Below are 21,008 nucleotides of genomic sequence, written 5' to 3'. Positions count from 1 at the left end.
TAGGCACAGTGTTAATTTGGAGTGTGTTTTTACATGGCTCATAATCAGAGCCTTTGGGACACATCTCTGTTCTTTACCACTTCAGACTGTACGCTGAAAGGGCAAGAGTGGAAATCAGCCTGGATGGTGTCTAGGCAGGAAAAGGGAAATAACCCAGTGTGGTTAGCTGTGCCCTCTGCTGTTTAAACCAGCCCCAAACATTTTACAATGTTCTCAAAGACTGTTTCAAATAAAAGAGAGATATAAGATGATACCATTTTCTGCACATTCTTGGCTCCATAGCTTTATAATGAGTGAAAAGAAAGAGAATAAAAGGAAAAGGTGGAGTTATGTTGCTTGACACAGTTTTACTAATCACTGTATTTTTCATACAGGGTTGGTTTTTTTTTTTAAGTTACAAATATGTAAGAGTATGGCAAACTAGTCTGTGTTAAAATCAAACTAATGAATGTCACTGCATGAAAGATATCTCAAAGACTGAATGTTTTACACTGATGCACATTTACTGATAACCTTTAACTTTTTGATGTGATTAGATAAAGATCTAATACTTCGTGTAGAGAAGAAACATGATTAAAAATGTGGTATAAACTCTATAAGTGGCAGTCCAGAAACATATAAAATATGGAATAACTGTCAAGCTAGAGATATTGAATTAGCCAGAAATATAAGCTTTTGACTCGGGTAATGGTTGTTTTGACTTGGGTAATGGTGCTACTGATTTGTATTTGTTACTGTGCTGTTATTCTGAGATAAATTGTTTATCCCAAAAGCTGTTGGCTGGTGGTGTCTGTTACCACATCTGGAAGCTATAGCACAGCAGAGATGTCTTAAGCCCCTACAATGCTGGATATGTTATTGAATGTACTTCATGGCCCCAGCAAAATGCACAGTTAAAACTGGATGAAAAGACCATAAAGAGCTGAGAGGAAATGCTCAGGTACTCAAAGATGGACATTTTTATGAAAAGTGCTTCTTGTCAGATGTTTTGAAAGGGGCTGTGCTCAGACACCCAAGATTAAGAAATTAAAAGGTCATTTTGCAAAGAATGTTTAGTGACTGTGCTCTAACCTGGAGTTCAGAGATCTATACTCAATTCTTCAATATACTCCAGACTTTGGGCACAACTTTGTGAGCAACTTTGTGCAAATAATTTAGTTTCTGAGTGCTCTATGGTTCCCATTGTTTAAAATCAGAAAAATGTGTTTCCTTGATTTCACAGAGAATTAGTTCAGAATTTCTAAATCATTTACCTTTTATGGCGATTAAGATGAGAGACAAAGAACATGCAGAATGGGGGAAGCAGTTGCAGGATACAGAGAAGGTAGGCTTCATCCCACCTAACTTTAGAAGTCTATAATACTTTACTCTGACTTACAATCCAATGTGACTCTTGTATTTGGTGGGGTGAAATAAACATTTTAGAATACTGTTCACTTGACCTGTATAAGGTAGGTGTTTTATATGAAGGGCACTGCATCCTAAATGTGCTTAATTTTTCCACTGACATAAAGTGGAACTTTAGATGGTCAGCTGTTATGTAGACATCTGTCACAACCCAGACTGGAAGCCCAGGGAGTCGTAAAAGTTCTGTGATCCCCTCAGGTTAAATTAAGGTAAAACAACACCAAACGACAGGTTAAAAAGTTTTACTTGCAGTAGAAAGAACTTAAACTTGGAAAAGGATAATAAGCAATGTGTTCTCTTATAAATCTATAGGCAAGGCAAGGTAAGGCAGAGCGTCAAAGTTGTCTCAGGTCTGGTAATCTTGGGTGGTGGATGCACACACAGCAGTTTTCTGTCACCTTTTAATTTCATCTTCTCAGCTGATTAGCATACCAGACGAGGAGGGGCAGGTATTGCACAAACTCATTTCCATGAGAGAGGAGGAAAAAGGTGGAGCATGGCTTCTGCGACTGCATTGAGGGAGAATGGGGTGCACCACCCCTTGTCCAGTTGAGTCGGTTGTTGTGCTCACCCTGCCACCTTTGTTTTTTCCTCAGTTCTCATAGATTTTTACTGACTTCCTGTTTCTTGAGCGATCATGCAGCTGGGGCATAAATGCTCACCTCTTATCAGTTCCTATCACCTCTTCAATGGTGAAGTCATGAAGTCATTACCAAGCCGTGGGTGATGTCTGGCTTACACAACAGAACCACAAAGTGTCATGTTTACACAATGGAGCCAGTGATTAGCAGTTCTTGTGCTTGATGAGAAACATTCAATTCTTGTACCCAATTCTGGTAAACTGTAGGTAAAATTGCAGTGTAGGTAAAGGCCCAAACCAGAATGTGTAACATGTTTTGGGTTGAAGATAGAGCTCCCATCTTCTTGCCTTCATACAGATGTTCATTCAGGGCACATCCATGTTAAAGATCACGGATGCAAGCCATTCATGCAGCATGCTCTCAGAAATAGCTATCCTGCTTTCAGGAATTCTTAAGTAATGTCACATTGATATTCTTTGATATACCTTCTTCACAACTTTGCACAATATTCTTCAAAACATGTCACTTCTGTCTAAGGTGTTTCAAACTACATGTCCTGAAGAAGCATTTTAAGTCTACTTGACAGTGTCAAGATTTTGACATCTGACAGTTGACCAAATATAGCATACGTGACCTATTTGCAGACACTGGGTACTGCTGTCCATATTTACTGCTACTAACATTTTTAATAAAACTGCTTATCTTTCTGTACAATTTTCTGTTAATTTATTGCTATAAAACTTCATCATCTATTTGGCCTGGTAATTTTTCTCTCAAACCTGTTTTCTTAGACTTTATCTTAAAAGCTGGAGGAAACAATAGATGAAACCACAATTTAAGACCAAACTTTTCCGTACTGTGGGAAGCCCAGGGCACATGTAGTATCACAGGCCATATAAAAATGGCAATAGTCTCTGGAGTCAAATGATAGCAACTTCCTGTGACACCAAATTTACCAAACTAAATTTCGCATAACATGTTTAATTTACTAAGGTCAGTTCCCACTTCTGACTTCTTAAGAGACTAGCTGCCTGTCCCTCATTTTAGGTAAAGCTATTTAAAGATATATAACTTTTTCATATAACCTTAAATAGGAACAGTTCTGTTATCAACACAGTTTTGTCGTGACTCCAACAAAACCTCCACCCAGTAAATCTATCTATCTATCACTTTGTTACATACAGAAACGCAGAAAGAAAAGCTGAGTCTTGTCTCAGTATCCCCAAATTTGCTGCCCCCCAGCTCATGGACCAAAATTATTCTTGCTTAAATGAGATACAGTTTTAGTTGTAAGTATGAATTGAAATCTTTGAGTCTTTTGTTCTAGGATGGATCAAAACTGCAGTGAAACTGAAACTGGTATGTAGTAATAATCTAAGAATACGGAGATGTGTAACGATTTTCTGTATGTTGTGCAGCACCTGCTCAGCGGGAGTAGCATCCTTCTACTGTTCAGGTCCTACTGTTGTAGAACACTTCGCAGGACATTCCTTTGTCAATGTTCAATCCATCTTTATAGGGAATGCTGAAAGGAGAAAGTAGAAAAGCAAGAAAATAACTTCCCAGTTAGAAAGCTCTGAGGAAACAGATGAGACAATGACATACTTCATCCTGAGAATAAAGTGTTTTACCCTGCTGCAAATAACTTGTTAGGAATAGGCTCTTCAGTGATCTCTGTCAACAAACCAAATTACCTGGTTCTGTGGAGGTACATGATAGAATTTACCTTTCCTATTATAAAGGGAAGCAGGAAAAGACAATAAACACAAAGACTTCCTTTATCTTAAAATCTTCTTGTCTCTTAAATATTTTGTGGTTTATTAAATAAATAAAAAGAAAAAAAAAAAAAAAAAAAAGGAAGGACAGAAGAATAATCTGCATTAAAGGAGCTGCCTGTCTGTCATAGCTTCCTAAGAAACAAAAAATGCAGAACTTGAGCCTCCCTTAGGCATGTTCAGGTAATCTGAGGAAATACTAGTGGACTGCAGCCAACACCAAATTTGAATATGTGAGAGTTGTGTTCTTCCTCCAATGCAGCACATGACTCACAAAGGTCTGAGTCTTGAGGTTACGTTCAGTCAGACGTTGAGAACTCATTGCCATTTTCTCTAATTAGGACAAAATCACTGTTTCATATGGAAATTTCCTGGCTCCCATTTAAGATCACAGAACAAGGCATAATGTGCCAGGTGTGAAATAGTGTTTAATAAATGGGAGGGTACACTCTGTGTTGCTGCAGACTCCAAGTCTGTGCTAGGAAAGGTTTCTCAGAGCCTATGTCTGTACCTTTTGTCAGATGCAGATACTGAGGCACTGGCTTCCACTTCGGTGCCAATATGACAGGTTCCCCAGGTTGAAATTTACAAACAGATTCCACAAACTAGAGATGGTGATATCATTTTCACAATTACATGCTTCTACCACAATGTAAGTATTTAGGGCCAGATGCTTAAAGGTACTTACGTTAGCATAGATTTACTTGGGGAAGATTATCATTCTTTACTAGCCCTTCCCAATCTGGTTTGTACATGGTGCAGCTGCTTCTTCCTCCCTCAATCCCTCCTACTGCCTTCATTAGTAAAGCTGGATCCAGTTACATTTGGTGCTCAGGTTTATTGGAGATAACGGCTCAAATCTTTTAAATCTAGCCCCGTACCCAGTCTTTCAGGATTAATCTTTACTCAACTATTCTTACTCTCTCTCCTGTTTTTCACTAAACCATATTGTCAATATAAGCATTATGCGATCTCAACCACAAGAATTGACTACGGCAGCCTGGCTACTTGGCTCCAGCAAGCAGTCTCTGGGGCTGTGTGGATGCTTAGTAGAAGTGCTCTATTGACTGTTTACCAGTGCAGATATGTGTATAGACTTGATTTTATTTGCTTTTCATTTGTTTTTTTAATTCCACAGGTTTTTTCAGCATAAATTATAAACTGTGTCACAAACCAGTAGGTGTTTGAATGAACCTGTAGCCTTCACAGCTTTGGAAGAAGCAGGAGTTTATAGTGGGCAAAAATATTTTAGAAAAGGCTACATGCTTTGCTTGGTCGGTGACAAACATAAAGGAAATTTTCATTAAATTGAACCTAAATTACAGTAAAAAAGGTTAAATAATTTGTCAATACTGTAAATTACACATTTTTAGATACTCAGTTTCTGAATATTCAGACAGCTCAAAAGATGGAGTGAATAATGGGAACAATATCATCCATGTAGGTCCTATTCACTGTGCTGCAAATTCATCCTTTTGTGATGTTTCTTTTTATTATTTCTCTACCTGTGAAGAATTATTATTCCTTAACCTATTCAGCATATCCTTGTACTCATTTTCACTCAGATGATTGTCAGAGGTGGCATTTCTTTTAACAGAATTTCTTTGTATGTTTTCTTTTTTCTCTCTGAGTTTTGAGTAAATACTGCAGTGTACTTCTATTTGTAACACTGTTAGCTAGAATCCAGGAGATGGCAGTAGTTGCCAGTAATTCGTTTGTAAAATAAGCCTATTTACTAAAGCTGAAAATTAAAGAGATTACACTCAGAGGAAAGCCAAACTGTATCTGCATGTGTAAAAAATATTACAACATTTCAAATTATTAGTATTTTTATTAGTTTTTAAGTTCTAAAATGGGCTAGTAAATAGAACTTGAAAATACACATTAAAGAATTTGCCCTAACACTGAATTTCTTTTTCTTAACTCCAGCTATTAATATTAGTCAACCGAGTTTCAGTGGCACAGATGTCTTTGGCTATACCTCATTTCTAGCTTACTCTACAATTCCAAATATCACCTTCTACTATGAATTCCACTTGAAATTTCAGTTGGCAAACCACCATTCAGCTTTACAAGATAACCTGATTTTTTTCACTGGACAGAAGGGCCAAGGTAAGCTTTATTTTTATTACCTATCTTTACAGGCTCTCAAATATTCATTAAACAAGTAAATAAAAATATACACACCTTTTTCTTGATTCTTTTTAGGATATAATTTCATTAAGAGGAAAATAATCTCTTTGATATTTTATTGTTTTGTAAACACACAGTAAACAGTCAGGTTATATAAATGTTTCTTTTCATTAAGGAGAAGTACAACTACTTCCAGTAATTAAAGCCAACAGTTAATCTGACACTTGAGGTAGCATATTTCTGAAAAAATAAATGGAAACCAGAAGATTAAGGTTCTCTCTTCAGTTGCAAACATAAATTTCATTATTGATTACATTTATTTGGTGCACAGTTTTGAGAGATGCTGCCTCACATCTTCTTCCACTGATACTTACTTTATTGGAAAATCAATCCATCCATCCAACGTGCCACAGCCACCCTGCCATTTCTTCTTCCTCTGTCCTCAAGCAACCTGCTGCAGGAGCAGCCATGAATTTCTGCTGTTGTCACAGTGGCTGCACTTCCACGGCCCACAGAAATTCAACCCTGTGGCAGCCAGAATTGGACGCTGTGTTATTTGCATAAAATAAGAGACCCTAACCCCTGAGATCACCCAGTGCAAGTTAACCCAAGCTAGCTATGAATAAGTTGTGCTACAATCTGTATAATAAAGTATTCAACTTGACCTGATTAACACAGCTAAAAAGCAGGTTATATAAACCTACTTACAACACTTGTACTAAGATTTTAGCAATACTTAGGTATCTCTTCACAGCACCGCACTGTGACAGGCTGGTATGGCCTCAGCATTGAAATGGGGTAAAATAGTAATACTATTGTGTTCTGTCCATCTTAACATTACTGTCCACACATGACCCATAACATTGATGAAAGTTTAGAAAAATTTAATGAAATGTTAATGAAGACTTAAAGCAGCCAAGGTAGAAACTACTTTAGAGTTAATAGATCATAAGAAACATATTATTATTTTTACCTTAATTGCTTCTGCAATTGGAGCATGAGCTAACTTTTGGGTTTGGAGCTGTTCTATGGGATTGTTGAGGCCTAGGAGGGAGGTTTGGTGATGTGTCTTTAGGTCTAAACCCATCACAGTAGGAGAGTGATTTAGGTATGTAAATATAAGTCTGTACTGCCACAGTAGATGCTTCACCATATCCAAAATATCACATGAGTTTGGCAGATATGACCAACGACTTATGGGAACCCTATGCTTATGCTGAGCAGTATCAGAAAATTGATACTTAATGAAGATGAAAGAGGGGAGAAATTATTATTAGCAGTTTTAAGATACTGAGGTCTCTATTAAAAAATAATTTTGGGGAGGCATTATGCAATTACATATTGCACAAAATAATTGCAGTAAATCACATCAATAGGATACGGGATATCTTCCATTTGCTATGTTAGTACATTTGATATCTTCTTAGGTCCTGTTTCCTATTAAATTTATTTACTTAAGTTCCTCTACCCCCTGGGGCTTCTCCCCTTTCTCCCTGTGGTAGACTTCCAAGATTCAGACTGTTAGTCTATTGCAATGCAAACTAAAACGTGTTAACTTAGGATGGCTTGGCAGTTTACATATCTGTGATATAATTAAGCCTGTTACTTTAATTTGCAAAGACTCTGTCAAATTTACCTAGTGCAGCTCTACTGATCAACTGTACTTCACTGTGCCATGAGACCCTGGTACGGCACATGAACGAACAACCACAAACTAATTTACTTACTTTATCGAGCTGATTATCCAAATTAGCCTTACACAAATAAGAATTAAACCACTGTGAGTGTATTTAAACCCAAACTTTGCTCTGCCTGTCTGTGTGTGAATCAGACTTTGCTAAGTTTTTTTCCAAACTTCAACAAAATATGGTCAGGCCAGGGTGACTCTGCAAACTGAACTATATTCAACGGTACTTTAACTGCATCCAGGTCTAACACCCCTCATGCCACAGTTTACTCCTGCAACAGTCACCGTTCACTCCCAGGCAGTTTTTCCTTTCACTTACGAATTATTTATTATTGTGGATCGAGGAAATACTGTCTTTCTTTTTTGGGTAGCCAAGTAGAAATGGCACATGGAGTTGACAATACCTAAAACATTTCCATCTAGTCACTCAGAAAGTAGCTTTCAGAAACCAGTGTGCCCATCATTAAATTTTTATAACAATAATACATAGCTCTTTTGTAATACAAAAACAAATTAATCACTAGAACATTCCTTTCAATGACAAGAACGAACTACCACATTCAGATATGTCTCTGCAACCTTGGGAACTGAATTTCAAACTGTCAGTACAGAAATTGTCGGAAATGTAACCAAAGAAAAATTATACCAATTTGTCCACTTGTCTTTACTCAGGATAGAAAAAAAAACAAATATGAAATGTAAAGCCCCAATGGTGCAATTTAACCTGATTTTTTTTTCAGTTACAATAATCAAAAGAGAATACCAAAAAATATGCTTAAAAATAAAAGATACATTGCACTAAATCTCATCTCAAAAATGTCTGCCTGCAGGGTGTACTCTGTAATGTCAAAGTCATTGTAAAGTGTAGGTCTTCCAACCATATTCAGCTAAACGCAGTAAAAAAATTCTTACTGGTGTCATTTTTGTTAACCAAAATACTAGCATTCTGGGTTTATTATGTCGTTGTGTAGTTGTCAGGCAGAAATCTGGATTTTTATTATTTTGCATATCATTTCTTTTGTGAACACTGCTGTACAGTAGTAATGAGTTTCTGCAGCCCCATGTCAAATGATGGGTGGGTAGTAGAGCACCAGCTGTCAGCAAGGCTCAGAAACAATGAGGTACCTGTAAATAGCTGTGTAGCAGTTTTATTTATTTTCCCCTTAGTTTAAATTGTTGCAGAGACTGAGTAACCCCCATTTTGATTACCAGAAAGCAGTATTTCTTACTGAGTGAACTTTGCTTATTTCACCAAGATATGCTAACAATTTACTTTTACTGACTATCAAGCACCATGAGGTGCATGAGGTTTTTCACAGCCTGTGATCTTGCTGTAAGGAAGCAATTTCATCCCATTTACTGTAGTTAGCATTCTGTTTCAGTACCCTACCTGATTCCCCTCCACCATCGTGTCTGCCTAAACCACTGATACTGATGTCATGGCTAACCTCTTGTGAGGTACTATCAAGGGTTGTCTAACACAGAGATGTATAACATCTTCTTCCTCTTATCCCCACAAAGCTTATAAATCAGAAGTCACACTTGCTCTAAAATCTCACTTAAAACCAAACCTGTCACAGCAGTCAGACTAACAGTACTCTCGATTTCCCCTGATCATAGTGGACACATCCTCTTCTTTAAGTCTCCGGGCTATGGCTGAGCGTGACTTGGGTTGGAATACTTGGAAAACATCTCTTGTTCCCACAGGCCAGGACAAATGTTGCTCTGTCTGTATGTGTACCGGGCGCAGGTGCCCAGGCTCTGGCAGCGGGGCTGCAGGGCGGCCTCAGTGAGGAGCAGCCGGGGCTGCCCCGTACTGGACACAGCCGGTTCCAGCCGGCTCCAACCCACCCACAGCAGGGCACGGCTGAGCCCCCCGGCCAAGGGGGTGGTGCCTCAGGGAAAATGTGTGTAAGAAAGGGGAGAAAACACCCCAGAGGGAAGGTGAAGAAACAAAGAGAAACAACAGAGGGAACAAAAGGTCAGAGGAAGAGGAGGAGGAAAAGGAGGAAAGGGAGCAGGAGCTCCATACCACCTCCACAAAGGAGCAGATTACCAACACTGCAGCCCATGAAGAACCCCATGCCAGAGCAGATGGAAGTTCCCTGAAGTAACTGCAGCCCGTGGAGAGCCCACACCAGAGCAAAGGTGTGAGGAGGAAGGAGTGGCAGAGACAAACCACCACGTACTGACCATGGACCCCCACACCCATGCACCACTTGGTGTTGGGGGAGGAAGAGAAGTCTGGAAGTTGGGTCTTAACATATGTTAAGTTTATGGAAATAGTTGTTTTGTACTTCTTTTATAAGTCAGAGTAATAATGTAAAAGCAAAAGTAAATCCACCTGTATCGCTTGCCCTGTGAATATTTAGATAGCAGTACTGCAAAAACATGGCAGCTTTTGTCTCCTGTTTCCAAAATAAGATTTTTCAAATTTTAGATCAATTCAGGCTGAATACATGCTAACTACTATTTCTTTCAAACTGGAATAAACATATCTGTCCTTTCCAAAAACTTACAAGTATAGTTCTTTACTTATAAAAGGAGGTAAATATGTATATGTATAAATATGGATGTGCTCATTATCAGAAAAAAAGGAAATCTGAAAGAAGAAAACCTATATTATTCATTTGACTAGAACTAAATTGTTTTCAGGAAATAGAAAAACAGTGAATATGAAGGTCTTCAAAATTAAAAGCACTAAAACACTGATGGTTTCAAAGAACACACATCTAAAAAGAGGAAAGTGCTGCTGAGTGTGCTATTCACAACTCAAGCATGAAATTATTTATACATACCAAACATTTGGTCTTGGTGTAGATTATTTTTAAAGGATGTTTACTCTAGTCCTACATTGCAGGACACTTAAAACTGATATGTATAAAAGTGTGCTTTTTCACCTGCAGCAGGGTTTAAATATAAGGCAGTAAAAAATAGTTTAAAACAGATAATTCCAAGTTTCATTTGCTACCCGCTTGCAATAAAAAGTACTGTGCTTGTTTGCTCCACCCCAACTTTCTTTTGAAGGATCTCTGCCAATGGTAGCATAGGTAGTCCTAAATATAAAGAAATTATTTACTTCATATTTTCAAAGAAATTAGTTCTAAACTGAACGTTTAAGAAGACTTCAGAGAATTGAAGCTGTTCTGACAAGAGAAATTTCAGTAACAAATACTCTAGAGCTAATAACAGATACAAAAGCAGAGAAACCAGGAAATTTTTCCTCCCCAAAATCCATCTATTAGTGTGTACTCTACAAAATAACCACTGCTGGTTTTCATAGCTAAGATATTTAAATCACTTACCTTGCAACCTTGAAAGGATAAAATGTCAATAAAATTATGCCATTGTAAGACTAATGCATAAATAGAAATCAACCATTTTTGAATGGCCTTATTTCTTTGAAGACCACTCAAGAGTCTGTTTTCCTTTCCATTCTTGGTACAGACAAAGAGTAAGACAAAAGAATCCAAACCACCAAAACAGTTAAAAACTGTCTTACAGAATCACCGAATTCTTTAGGTTGGAAAGGACCTTGAAGATCATCCAGTCCAACCATCAACCCAACATTGACAGTTCCCAACTACACCATATCCCTCAGCGCTATGTCAATCCGACTCTTAAACGCCTCCAGGGATGGGGACTCCACCACTGCCCTGGGCAGCCCATTCCAACGCCTAACAACCTGTTCTGTAAAGAAATGCTTCCTAATATCCAGTCTAAACCTTCCCTGACGCAACTTGAGGCCATTACCTCTTGTCCTATTGCTTGTTACTTGGTTAAAGAGACTCATCCCCAGCTCTCTGCAACCTCCTTTCAGGTAGTTGTAGAGGGCGATGAGGTCTCCCCTCAGCCTCCTCTTCTCCAGACTAAACAACCCCAGTTCCCTCAGCCGCTCCTCGTACGACATGTGCTCCAGACCCTTCACCAGCTTCGTTGCCCTTCTCTGGACACGCTCGAGTAATTCAATGTCCTTTTTGTAGTGAGGGGCCCAAAACTGAACACAGTAATCGAGGTGCGGCCTCACCAGTGCCGAGTACAGGGGTAACATCACTTCCCTGTCCCTGCTGGCCACGCTATTTCTGATACAGGCCAGGATGCCATTGGCCTTCTTGGCCACCTGGGCACACTGCTGGCTCATGTTCAGCCGGCTGTCAATCAACACCCTCAGGTCCCTCTCTGACTGGCAGCTTATTTACGAAGACTATTAATTAACATTATCATCACCATCAGGTCAGTTTTGTAGAACACTGACACTGTTGTATTTATTTTATGTATGTCATTTCCAAGAAAGCATTTTAAAAATTCAGACAGCATTTTAAATAATACTTTGTCTTTAATGTGCATCCTGTAGTTTTGCAGGCCAGATCACTTAAGTACATTGTGAGCACTGCTGAAAATAGAAACTCTGGTAATTATGTTTAAAAAATGCTATTTTCAGTTTGGAAATCCTTCACTGGTAATGTGCCAGTGTAACTGAAGGCAGTAGGGTTTCATTCAGTCAGGAACAAATAATTGTAATAAAAATGAAGTGTGTTTGTGTTCTATTCAACTGAATATGACCACATTTTCCACAGAGGCTGTGTGTTCAAATTCTTTGGAATAAGTTTTTCTTTTTATATATATTCATGTTGCATCAAAATAGTAACTGTATAGAAAAATCTAACTTATGTATAGGAAGAGTACTCTTCCCCTCCCCACATTGCTAATGCGGCATGTTCATTTGCATCATATGAGATAAGGGGAATATGGCAGTTTTGGCCATGAAACAGCAACATGCAGAAGTTCAGCAGGAGGATGAAATATATGTATCATTGCTTCTTGTGGGGAAAAGCCCACTTTACCTTTTGCAAATGAAGCAAATTCCCCATGCACTTGGGGCAGGAGCATCAAGACACATATTTGAAATGAGGGCCACAAAATGACACTGCAAGAACAAACAGGAAGACACCTTCCCTAGAACAAATACAAAATGAGATAGCCTTATGAAAGCAAAAGGAAATATCAAATAGAACACAGTTTACAGGTATGAAGTTACTTGAATTCACAGGATACTTGTAAAAAGAAATTGATGGCTTTGAATTTCAATTCAGGACATCCTAATCCAAGACTGAGAACATTCTTCCTTTTTACCATTGTTTGTATCCCAATTCTTTTACCATACTAAACATACATAAAAAAGAAAGGGTGGGGTTTGTAAAAAGAAACAAGTTGATCATGTTTTCTCTAATTAATGGTGGTTCCACTCCTGCCTACATGAGAAGAAGGATTGAATTCTCTTCAAAGATGCCAGTGTAAAAATCCGTTTACTTGGATGAACCAGAATGCATCCAGAAATTGAATTCTTACAGCCTTTATGTCAGACTTAAAATCTTTCAAATGAGATTTTATAGTATAGTACCTGAAAGGCACAGGGGCAGCTGCTAGAGCTTCCTTGGGCCCATATCCCTGTTGCTCTCCTTACCTTGGAGCAGCAGGTGCACTCAAGTTTTGAGGCTGTTAAAGTACCTACCATGAAAGCTGAAAGCATACTGGAAGAGGATTAAGTCATGGGCTATTCTCACATGCAACCTGGTATTTCAATTTTTTTTTTTAAGACTTTGGAAAAAGTTGAGAATTTATTCATGTTGCAGGGGGAAGGAACAGCAATGACTACTAAATCCACCAGGCTCAACAGGTTTTGTGGATACCACCAACCTACTCTAGTGTGAAAAAGAACTTCCTTCAAAAGGCCTATAAATATGTTCAAAATCTCTGCAGTTTCTATTTTAAATCCACAAGAATATTGGAAATAGCATTACAAGTTAAACAGAGAATATTAAAAATACATACAAAACTTAAAACCTTCCTGGCTAAGATTTTTCTAAATGGATATATTTTCAGTGGATTTGGAGAATATTTTATGCATCAGTATTCATTAAATCCTGGAATAAGTAGTTGTTCTATTTTTGTCTTTTCAGGTCTGAATGGAGATGATTTCTTGGAGTTAGGCCTCCGTGATGGCAGAATAGTATATAGCTACAATCTAGGTTCTGGCACAGCAACAATCATTAGTAAACCACTTGATCTGACACTCAATATTCATGTCATCCATCTTGGCAGATATCTCCAAAAAGGCTGGCTAAAGGTAAGAAATTATTTCCTTTAGAAGGATAGCTTTTAGATGGAAGTGTTCTCTTTTTTTCACATTTTATATGGAAAGTTTAAAAATTACTTTCGTATTTCCCTGTTAAGTTTGGAGGACTGTCTTCATTGGGAGTTCCTAAATAAGGTAAATTTTTTTGTTGTAACAAATATGTGTCATTGAAAGGTGGATGATCAGAAGAATAAAACTGTCACTTCTCCTGGACGACTGGTTGGACTCAATGTCTTCAGTCAGTTTTATTTAGGAGGCTATCGTGAGTATACTCCAGAACTCCTACCAAAGGGATCCAGATTTAAGAACGGCTTTCAAGGTAAAGATTATATTGTTTTCAATTCCTTTCAAAATATGCATTAGACTGTTTCAGTTCCTATGAAATAAAGATCTAAAATCTCTGTTTCATAAGGAAAAAAACTACAATCTCCTTGCCTGAGATTCCTGTGGCTTTTTCATTATTTCACTACGATAACCAAGAAACATGATGCAAAGAGAGGATTTGCTAAATATTTTTAATACTTTTTGTTTCTGATAAAAACGGAAGTTTGAAATTATATAATTTCTTTTTATCTGTCCCTGTTCTACAACATTGCTCCAAAAGGACTACTTTTTGCTACAGTAAAGTAGTTTAGATTCTTCTCCCATCTATCTCTGACCATTGTCACTGGCAGTGCTGGTTTGGGTAATAGTTTTCATGCTGAAAGCTTCTTTCCGATAGGATATCATGAAATATGTTTTGGTTTTTTTCCTGACATCATGATCTAGGTCTCTAGACAGGACCTAGGTAATTCCTGTTAGGAATATTTCAGCTATTTATTTAACAGATAATAATTCCTACCTCCAAAATGATATTTGAAGCTCTGTAGAAATCTTAATTCAACTCCTACCAGATCAGTAATGAAGCAAAGAAGTGTTCATAACACTTCTTTATTTGCATTCTTTACTTCCACAGAAATAGCATGCTCAATATTTGTGAGGTAAACTTCAATTTATTTTAAGCACTGGAAAGCCTTTCAAATGGAAAGAAAACATTTTGCCAGAGCAGAGCAAAGTTTGAATTCTCAATTATAAAATTGGGTGCACGTTATGAAAGGCAAGCACATGCAAGCATTTCATGCACTACTACACTCCATTTCCACTAAGACCACATAACTGCCTCTTTTCCAGACATCACCTTCCTTTTTCTTCTTAAACAGAAACTTCCTCAAAATCAATTTCTTATCCTATAATCAACTTTTCACTCAGTCACATGAATTAACATTTCATCTGTCTCTGTCTTTTCAGGAAGTATGGATTGAATAGTTATACTTTTCATAGCTTCTTAACAGCTTATAAACTGGCATATCTTAAAACATGTCTATGCAAGTATTTTAATAGTGTTGATATTTGTGAACTACTTCCAGCTTTTTTTAATAGACATGTTAATGTTTGGGGTGACCAACAGGAATCTCTGGTGCTTCAATTTAACTGCAAACTTTTTGCCAGTTTTGCAACTGTATTGTGATGACCAAATTTCTACAAATGCAGGATAAATATTCTTCTTTAAAAAAAATATTTCAAAGTTCACGTACTGTTAGTTACCATACTATTCATTGATTTTTCTTACTCTTTAACAAGAATTCTATACCTCAAAATTTTGTCAGACATATAGTACATAAACAGTTTTCTCTTTGTCCCTGTCATTCGCAGTATTTAGTCTACTATATTTGCTCATTCATTCTATGCTCCAGTTCCCAGCAGCAGTTTGTCTTTGTTCTCCAGAGCATACTGACTTTGAAGGAAGCTACTCTTCCCTATGACCAATTTCCTATGACATTTTCTTAGGTAGTCAGCATCTAATTTATTCTTCTAGCTCAGGAATCTCCCCAGTTTCAGTTCTCAGGGTCCTCAGGATCAGATACAAACCTCCATAGCCCTTCTCCAGAGTGGGAACTGCAATATCACTAACATAATAGAAAATTTTGAACCATTTTACTTCAGCCAACCTGCAGCTATAGTGAGCCAACAGAAAAACTCTGAAAGTGAGAGTCGAGATAAGTTTATCTAGCACACAGTTGATTAAACCACTCAGACTTTTGGAAAGCTGTTGTTGACTGCTTTTAAGGACATGATTTATTAAAACCATTTTGTGTCTAATACCAGAGTTTACGTCTCCTTTTGTAAGCAATCACTATTGGATCAAGAAACACTGAGGTCAGCCTTGCTGCTGCAGACTGTCATCAGTGTACAATCATTTAGGATTTTTACTCTGTACAGCTCCTGTTTCAGACCATTTCCTCCCTTACCTGCATGCCTTTAGCAGTTGTTGTTCCATTAATTTCCATGGAGGAGGAGGAAACAGAAAATAAACGTCTCTAATAAACTGCAATTTAATAATCAAAAGATTGGTAATTTTAAGTTTAGGAAATTTGAGGGTCAGCACCTACAGATTCTACCTGCTTCAGGCTGAAGAATGTTTGATGGTACCTTGAGCAATTTAGAAAACTTCCTTCAGCCCCTGTGAGAAGCTGAAGAAACTAGTAAAGGTAGAGCTCAGTTGAAGCAGCCAAGTTCATCTGGAGTTTAAGGTGCTCTGAACTTTGAGCTTCATCTCAATTTGTAGCTGCTTGGGGGCTTACAGAAGCCTTTTGTAACTGGGAACATGGTAGGATAGTTTACTTAAGTGTCTGTCTTTTCTTCATTATCCTATAACAGTGTAATTAAGGGACCTCTGAGAGTTTTGTGAGATGTGTAGCAGAGCATACTGCAGATGCTCTAAAAAGTCCGTGTGGGTTTTAGATAGCTGCAGGTCTTGTGGTCAGAGAGACTCAGCCTGCTCATTATGGACAATCTGAAATGGAGTATAAAACCAACTGCCTCATGTTCAGGTCTGCACAACTCAGCACTGTGACTCACCTATACAAAACAAGTTAGAGAATTATTCTGAAAAAGCCAGAAGTTACAGTTCGATTTCCAGACCTCACATCTCTGAGACAGGCAGAGAGAAATCTGGTGTCAGCGAGAAAAAAGAGGGAACATTTTGAGGTTTCATTCTCTGTGCTACCACGATGGCAGGATGCAGTCTCTAGCCAAAGAAGCAATTGATGGAGAACCAGGGCTTGCATCTAGAAATAAGTGAAGAGCAGAGAGAGAGGAGCAACTGATTGTTCCTGTGGTTCTGTTCATAAATAGGATGAAGTATGGCTATAGAAACAATCTGTTGTTTGTCAGCAAATAGTATTAAATGGAGGAGTAAAACAGCAAAAGAAGCTTTTACCATAAAGCTGAACAGTTAAGGAACCTCATTAGCACTGAGAGTGCTGCCTCTTCATATAATGATTTTGCAAAGTAAATAAAATTCCAGCTACTGCAGTCACTTTTAAAAATAAAGTAAACCCAGAACTCAGCTGAGTTCCAAATAGATACAAATATAACTCTGTGGTCAAAGTTTATGTTCATAATAAGCTAGAATACATTGCAAGCCTGTCAGAGCAAAGACTACTTTTCTTTATGTTCCTGCATCACAGATGTCACAGAAGGGAAGTGACTTCTGAAGTGGTTTTTAATCAGTGTTGCCTCTTGCATCAGTTTGGTATGATTCATACAAGCCCTCTGGGTGTTTGGGTCACAGCTCAGAGCGCATTGGGAAGTCATTGTGGGGATCATCTCTTTTAGACAAACACCCCACTAGTCACAAGCAGGCAAGAAAAACAGGGGAAAAGCAAAGCCCTTTAGGACAGATAGAATTTTAGAAACGTGAAAATTCAGTACTGTGTTCAGATAGACCATAGTTTATCTATGTATTTATTTCTGTCGGTTCTCTTGCTGCATTTTTAGTACATCTTGAAAATGCCTGCTCTGTGTATTTTTTAGTCAAATTAGTACCAAATGCTTATAAGCAGGTAAGGGAGACTAGTGACAAATTTTTGAAAAGATTGTTTGTATGATAAGGATATATCTGAAAAAAAAGTAAAGCTGAAAAATGAAGTAATATTTTTTATTATAAACTCTGAAGTTTCCTTAATCCAATGTTGGTGGCTCTTTGGTGGTTTGTGAGCTCTGCTTGACTGGGTGAAAGCTATAGATTAAATTAAGGGTAAGAAAAAGTCATTGACAGAAAGCTCTAAGCATGGTCTAAGGAGCCACTAGACAAATGTTACAAACAAAAAGGTAGTATGTGCACTGTCTTGTTCTATTTTATTTCATCTTACTTGCATCAAACTCTGATCTTCAGAATCAAACCAAGTTTGACTCACAAATTCAGAAACTTCTGAGTTCCTTTCGCAAACTTGGCTTTTTCAGGAAACCTCTCCACTGTTCAGAATAGTTGGCAGTCTCTAATTAAAAGAGGCCCAGAACTGGCAGAGCAGAGGGAATTCAGGTCAGAAAGAAGGCGCATTCATCAGCTGATCCCTCTGCAGAAGTTTGTATAGTGTTTGTTACGACAGGATGAAATTGGTGCTCTGAGTCCTTCAACTGCATCTCACTGACTAAGAAGTAGAAGAAATTAAAAAAAAAAAAAAAATTAAAAATTCAGTTGAACTCATAAAGCTGGGCCAAAATACTCTTGTACCTACTATATGCTTTGTTTACAAGTGCTGAAGAACTGTTTCTAACCTAGATGTTCTGCTGGTACAGTTATAGTCATCAACACAAATGCCAGTTTATTTTCCATTATGACCTTACTGGTTCTTGGGTACTCACGGTGCTTTCCATTGTTTACACAGAGCTCTGGGCTGCTTTTTCTTAGCACTCTAACAAGACTCAGGAGAACAGAACATGCTTTATCTACTACTGATAAACAGATGAAATATTAGTTAGGATTTACTGGGCATACGGTGGCCTAAAACCAACACTGTTAAAAGCAAAGAAGCAATAATATGAAGACTGCAAATAATCATCAAACTAGGTTATTTTAAATTGCTTAATATGAGTTTTTGAATTACCAGTTATATGTCAATATAAACAGAATTACAAAATGTGTGTAATATGGAAAAAGCGTGTCTAAGAAAGCTGCTTTTACTAACACTGTTCTATCTGTAGTTAAAATAGCTATCTTGCTATAAATATTATTTATAATTTGTTCAAAACAAATTATGTGATTATAAAAAAAATTTACAATTAGACATTCATTGTGTCTTTCAGGTGCAAGTCTTTTTCTTATGCAATTTCAGTGAATCGTGCAAAAACTTGTATTAAGTGATTTTTTTTAAAAAGTGTGATGATTACTTGCAATCTCTATATCATATCCTTTCCCTGCTTTTAATATTAAGCAGAAAGCCTCTGGCATGCACTGCTGAATACCTACTATTCTCATGATTTCAAGAACTATGGGAATTCACTATATCTCAGTGAAATTGTATAAATCAGGTTAGAAAGGTATGAACATTTCCAGATACAGTACTGTACTGGTTTAACTAAAGTGGTTTAAAACCTGATTTTTAGTTTAAAATTGTATATATTTATGTATAGATCTGGATGACATTTCAAAAGTGCTTAAGGCTACCTTTAAATGTGACTTTAAATCACTTGGATGTTCAGGTACATTTTGAAAAGTTACTTAGGGTTTGATCCAAAAGGATATAATCTGTGGCATAATCTTCAGTTTTGCAGTACATAAATAAGCATGTGGATCTGGAAACATGATTCAGAAATACTGATGAATTAAGTTAGACACGTAAGGCTAACCATCCTGTGCAGTCACTAGGAAGAGCAAAGACTCTCCAAAGGGGCAATCCCCAGAAAGCTACATGCTAAGCAGGAACTACAGGCTAAGCAGGAGGTGCCTGGAGGTAGCAGGTAGGGAACATCTCTGCTTCACTCTGAAGCTTTGGCTCCTCTTTTCACTTGGGATACCAATGTATTAGCAAATTAAAAGAACATCGGGGCATAGATGCAGGCACTAGCACTCAATCATCTCTACAAATAAATTTTTACAATGGTTCCGGACAAATATTTGTTCTGTGACAACTATTGTTTTTCCAAACAATTCTTTGGTGTATTTGGTGTACTTAACATAATCTAGGGACCATTTCCCATCAGTAGTTTGGCTGCAGCTATACTGTTCTGGAAAATAATAAAAGTTTGGCAATGTAATCATGACTACACCAGGTCATTTGCTCACAGGATCAAGTAACAGGCCCTGGAAGTGTTTACCTTACTAGTATACATAAAACTTTTGAATTATTTTCAGATATTACGGGCCAAAAGGAGTAGCAGACACCTATTTAAAAATGTGGTCATGTGCAACATGATCGGTATGTACCAGGGACTGAGGCATTCACTCAGAAAGGGGAGAATCTGGGTCTTTCCCTGAAAGGGTCCTTTTCAACCTAAGGAAATTCAAGTCCACATTCCCTGCCTGCATTATATTAGTCAATGTTCTCTGGATTCTTACATATTTTACATTAAAGAGACTTCTTCGTGTCTGTTCTCCTTTTTTTTGTGTGTTTCTTTTTTTTTTTTGAAACACTTTTATCTGATATAGATGCATTCCTGTAAGAGCATGCATGTGTAAACAAAAAATTTCACCTAGTCACTCCTCAGTCAGTGACTTTGTATTCTATCTGTCCCTTAAGAAATTACTTCTGTTGTTTTAACTGTCATTAAATGAAAGAATTTACAATCATCCACTCATTTGCCTGAACAGAAAGTAGCCAGCATAACTTTAGCTCATGTAGATGGTATAGTTGTTCATCCACTGAAGACATTCTGGCGGAACACATTCATTGAGGATTGACACTGTCCTGTTGTTTGGTTTGTTTTGAATTTCTGTGTCTGTTTTAAACTTCATTTATTTTTTCTTTCTACTTTTGAGGTTGCATTTTTGATGTTCAAGTTCGCACCAGCATCAATCAAGAGTTTAAATCACCAGGGACTCCAGAAGGTCACCCCAATTCTGGTCGCAATGTTGGACAATGTAAAGATTCCCCATGCAATTTAATAAAATGCAGAAATGGTGGGAAGTGCATAGAAAGTGGCTCTACTGTTTAGTAAGTATTTTCTTTTTTTTTTGTAGACTACAGCATAGGCTGATCTCTAGACTAATTGCTATGGTAATTTAGTGGCTTGATAACAGAAGTCTCTAGGAGCCTATCATTTTATTAGAAAGAAAGAAAGAAAACTTCTGAAGGGTTCATTCAGTTACACAGAAAATTTTAATCTTACATGAATAAAATCAAAACTAAAATATTAAAATTATGTTAGGACACTTCCCGGGTAAATTTTTAAAGAAATTCCATGGACTTGTTCTGTCACTGGCATTCAGACTTACTACAAAATGCATGAGAAGAACTAGATGTGTAAGA

At 37.4% G+C, this 21,008-nt stretch overlaps 1 protein-coding gene across 1 annotated transcript in view; it reads left to right on the top strand.

Annotated features, from left to right (window-relative positions):
- The window catches only part of EYS (eyes shut homolog), a 1,118,553-nt gene that overhangs the window by 1,061,909 nt on the left and 35,636 nt on the right, over positions 1 to 21,008 (top strand). Inside the window, exons 43-46 of the mRNA XM_074861787.1 lie at positions 5,693 to 5,875; positions 13,544 to 13,710; positions 13,894 to 14,038; positions 20,519 to 20,693. Coding sequence (XP_074717888.1) covers positions 5,693 to 5,875; positions 13,544 to 13,710; positions 13,894 to 14,038; positions 20,519 to 20,693 — 670 coding nt within the window. The remainder of the gene's footprint in view (positions 1 to 5,692; positions 5,876 to 13,543; positions 13,711 to 13,893; positions 14,039 to 20,518; positions 20,694 to 21,008) is intronic.

Source organism: Strix uralensis, chromosome 3, assembly GCF_047716275.1.
Source record: "Strix uralensis isolate ZFMK-TIS-50842 chromosome 3, bStrUra1, whole genome shotgun sequence".
Taxonomy (NCBI): domain Eukaryota; kingdom Metazoa; phylum Chordata; class Aves; order Strigiformes; family Strigidae; genus Strix; species Strix uralensis.
This window is presented reverse-complemented; position numbering and strand designations above follow the sequence as displayed.